Here is a 4,613-nt window from a genome sequence, read left to right on the forward strand (position 1 = left end):
GGAAATTAATAAAAAAATTTTTTTAAAAAAGAGTATCCACACAGGTGAGGCCAAAGTGGAAGGGGTTTTGAGAACAAGTCATTCAATTATTGACTGAAAGTACTAAAGTACTTTATTTTAGAAAAATCTGGAGTTCAGAGGTAAGGGAGAGGAATATAAGAACTTCAAGTCTTTGTAGGGCTATATGGGGAAGAGGGATTAGATTTGTTCTGCTTGATCTCAGAATACAGAGCTAGAGCACTGGGTAGAAATTACAAAGAGAGAATTTCAGCTTTTCTTATTATCCAAACTTTTTAAGGGCAAAATAGGCTGCCTCCAGAAGAAGAATGTTCTCTCAGTTACTGGAGGACTCAAAGAGAAGGTTGATTGGTCAAATTGGGGATCTTATAGAAGAGATTTCTACTGAAGTATAAGTTGGTTTAGATGCCTCCTGATTGCTGTCCCACCTCTTCAATGGAATCCTTACTGACCACTCTAGACCACAGCATTTATTTCCTCTTAATAAATTCTACTACACTTATTGCTTGATTGATTCCCTCGGCATTTCTTGTATTATTTAACTTTTAAAGAGGGTATATATTATGTTTTAAGTGATATTTCAATTTCTTTAAGGGAAGATACCTCATGTTCTTCTTTGTATGTATTCAGCTCACTCACTGCCTGATTTTCCATTAGGTTGTAGAATGAGGACTAGGGGCCATCTTCACAGATGGGAGATCAGAGGTTGATATGTCTAATTCTGACCACTCTAAGTACTCTCTATCTTGAAATGGGAGAAGCCCCTAAGAAGACAGATGTGAATGAAGCCAGCATATAGTGGCTATGTCAATCATGAATAGCACCATTCTGCACCCAACCTCCTTTCTGCTGCTGGGGATCCCGGGTCTAGAACATTTACATATCTGGATCTCCATCCCCTTCTGCTCAGCTTATACCCTGGCCTTGCTGGGTAACTGCACCCTTCTCTTCATCATCAGGGTAGATGCTACTCTCCACGAGCCTATGTATCTCTTTCTGGCCATGTTGTCAGCCATTGATCTGGTCCTCTCCTCCTCCACGTTGCCTAAAATGCTAGCCTTGTTCTGGCATGGAGATCATGAGATTAACTTCCATGCCTGCCTAACCCAGATGTTCTTTCTTCACTCATTTTCCATCATGGAGTCAGCCATACTCTTGGCCATGGCCTTTGACAGATATATGGCCATCTGTGAGCCTCTTCACTATGCCACAGTGCTGACACAACAACTCATTGCAAGAATTGGAATGGCAGCTGTAGTCCGGGCTGTGGCCCTCATGACCCCACTTCCATTCCTTCTCAGGCATTTTTCATACTGTCGGGGCCGGGTGATCACTCACTGCTATTGTGAACACATGGCAGTGGTAAAACTGGCCTGTGGTAATACATGGTTCAACAATATCTATGGCATTGCAGTAGCACTGGGCATAGGTGGGATGGATTTATTCTTTGTGGCCCTCTCCTATGCACTGATCTTGAGGGCAGTGCTGAAACTAGCATCTCGAGAAGCCCGTTATAAAGCCTTTGGAACATGTGTGTCTCATGTGGGTGCCATCTTGGCCTTCTACACACCTGCAGTGCTCTCATCATTCTTACACCGTATGGCGCGCCATGCTGCTCCCCATGTCCATATCCTTGCTGCCAACTTCTACCTACTCTTCCCACCTATGGTCAACCCAATAATCTACGGCATCAAGACAAAACAAATTCGTGACCGAGTCCTAGGTCTTTTCCAAAGAAAGAATATATGGGGAAAGAGGGCTGGGCAGAAACAGCTCTCACTGGAGAATTAAATGAAGTGGCAAAATGGTGGAAAGGGAGGGAGGGAAGGGAGACATGACTGTTTCACTGTGGGTAAATTCAAATTGGATGTATGAAACATTTTGTATCTTCAGAGAAGCACTTATTATCTACAAGACAGAGACTATCTTTTTGGTTCTTTTTGTGCCCTCAGTGCTTAGATCAGAGCCTGATGCTTAATAGTTATTGGTTGGTTATTGATTTGAGAAGTCCCTTTGCCCTCAGGAAATCCCTGATCTGATCAGGATGATATATATGCCTGTCCTTAGGGAGCTCCCATCTAAATGAAATAGTTTGTTGCTGTTATCCTCACTCTCACATCTTTAATTTCTGTCTACTGGATCCTTTCCACTTCCTTACAAACATGCTCAGATATCCTTCATTGTTAAAAAAAAAACCTCACATGATCTAATTATCCATACTGGCTCTCATCTCTTTACTTTTGTGGTTTAAATTCCTTTAAACAGCCAACAACACATGATGATTCACTCAGTACTAAACCCCTCTGTAATCTTGTCATTTAACTGAAGGGGTATTCTCTATTTTAACTAACAAATTTACTAGACTTTTCCCTATCCTCATCCTCTCTGCAACTTTTGACTATCAATCACATCCTTTTTTTTAGGTTTTTACAAGGCAATGGAGTTAAGTGACTTGGCCAAGGCCATACAGCTAGGTAATTTTAAAGTGTCTGAGGCCGGATTTTAACTCAGGTCCTCTTGACTTCAGGGCTGGTGTCAATCACACCTTTTTGTATATTCTTCTGTGTGTGTGTGTGTGTGTGTGTGTGTGTGTGTGAGAGAGAGAGAGAGAGAGAGAGAGAGAGAGAGAGAGAGAGAGAGAGAGAGACTGTTCTCTCTCTTGGTTCCCTTATTTGTCTAATCATCCTTGATCTCCTCATCAAATCTCCTGGGTTCAAAGGGATTAAATTCAATTCAACACATCACTTCCTGATCTATCCAGCCAACCCTAACCTTCATGCTGATATAGTTTCAGTTCTTCAATAGCCACTTGTATATCTCAAACTGGTTAATCTATAGCCATTTCAGACTTGGGACCTCAAAGACAGAACTCATTCCCCTTAAACTGTTCTCACTTACAAACTATGTCAAGGAGATTCCCAACTTCTCAGGCAAACAAACTCAGTGACTTAACTCTCATTCTAATAACTCTACATATCCATTCCATCATCCAGTCATGTAATTTCTATCTTTCACAACTTTTTTGTATATATCTCCTCTACCTTTCTAGCCCTCAACACCTCCCTCTTGATTTATTGGAATAACCTACTTATCAGTATCTCTGCTTCAAATTTCTCTCCATTCCATATCTCCTACTCAAATGCCTCAGTGATTTATCTGAAGTGCAGGCCTAATCATGTCACTTCTCTGCTTCAGTGGCTGTTATCTCCAGGATCAACTATACAATCCTCTGTTGGCATTTAAAGAACTTCAAAAACCAAGTTCTTTTCTACCTTCCTTTTCTTTGTATACCTTATCTCCTATACTTTATGAAGCTCCAGTGGCTGATTTATGACTCCTTAAACACTCCATCTCTCATTTCTATGGCTTTGTACTGTACATGTCTCCCATGACTATAATGTTCAGCTCCTCTAGTTGTGCACTCCACAGTTCTATCCTTTGCTTCCCCTAGCTTCCTTCAAATTCAGTTTCAGCAAGAGTCTTTTTCTGGTGTCCTTTCCCTCAGCTAACATTTTCTCCTCTCAGATTATATTTATCTGTGCTGAATATACTTTGGATATACATCTAAAAATTTTGCAATGTCTCACCAATAAGAATTAGAGTTCCTTTAAGGAAGGTCCATTTTTGCTGTTCTTTATATCCCCAATATTTGTATAAAGCACAGGGATTACCATGAAGTAAGCACTTAATAAATGCTTGACTTTGCCAAAGGCTCATTAAGGCTGCTTTTGGTGAACAAATGGAGAGCACAGTAGTGAAGATTTATGAGCAATAGTGTTAGAAGCCACAGCACCTCAGGATTACATTTTACTTTAGTGAGAAATAATAGTTTCACCCTCTGAGGATGCCAAGCCTAAAGTGTGAGTGTGTGTTGGAGGAGTAACCCCAAAGCAGGGTGCTGCAGAGAAAAGGACACTGAGGTACAAAGTGGTAAAATAAATTGCATAAGAACAAACAAGTATTACAATGAGAAGACAGTGGTGACCATTGAAGCCAAGAGATCATATTCAAGAGGATAGGATAGTCACTGGTGGCAAAACTGCAAGAAAAATCAAAGAAGATAAAGTCTATGAAAAGGTCATTGGATTCATCAATTGATGTCTTTGATAACTCTTGAAAGCTTGTTTTTAATATAGGGATGGGGTTGGAAGCTAGGGCAAAAAGGACTAACAAGTGAGAGTAAGAAAAGAAATAGACTACTTTTTAAAATATATACTTTATTTTCTCCCCAATTATAAGTTTAAACAATTTTCACATTTTTTAATGTTTTGAGTTTCAAATTCTATCCCTCCTTCCTTCCCTCCCTCCTCACTCTCCGAGATGGTAAGCAATCATATATAACTCATATACATGTGCAATCATTTAAGACATTTCCATATTAATTATTATATAAAAGAAGACAATAAAATAAAAAAGAATGAAAGGGAAAAATAGTATGCTTCAGGCTATATTCAAACAATAACAGCTCTTCTCTGGAGGCAATATTATGCTTCATCATATGTCCTTTGGGGTTGTCTTGGATCATCAGCTGGGAATTCAGTTCAATATTACTGTTACTATGTATAACTTTCTCCTTGTTCTCTTCATTTCAGTTT

The 4,613-nt window shown here is 39.7% G+C and overlaps 1 protein-coding gene across 1 annotated transcript; it reads left to right on the plus strand.

Moving 5' to 3' along the window:
* Positions 1-822: 822 nt before the first annotated feature.
* Positions 823-1,809, plus strand: LOC141507522 (olfactory receptor 52K2-like). Its single transcript, XM_074215246.1, has one exon. The coding sequence runs from the start codon at positions 823-825 to the stop codon at positions 1,807-1,809; it is 987 nt and encodes a 328-aa protein (XP_074071347.1).
* Positions 1,810-4,613: the final 2,804 nt, after the last annotated feature.

The sequence above is a fragment of the Macrotis lagotis genome, chromosome 1 (genome assembly GCF_037893015.1).
Source record: "Macrotis lagotis isolate mMagLag1 chromosome 1, bilby.v1.9.chrom.fasta, whole genome shotgun sequence".
Lineage (NCBI taxonomy): Eukaryota > Metazoa > Chordata > Mammalia > Peramelemorphia > Peramelidae > Macrotis > Macrotis lagotis.

What these genes read in the sequence shown, in the direction of transcription:
- LOC141507522 (XM_074215246.1), top strand. Translation starts at nt 823, where the DNA reads ATGTCAATCATGAATAGCACCATTCTGCACCCAACCTCCTTTCTGCTG.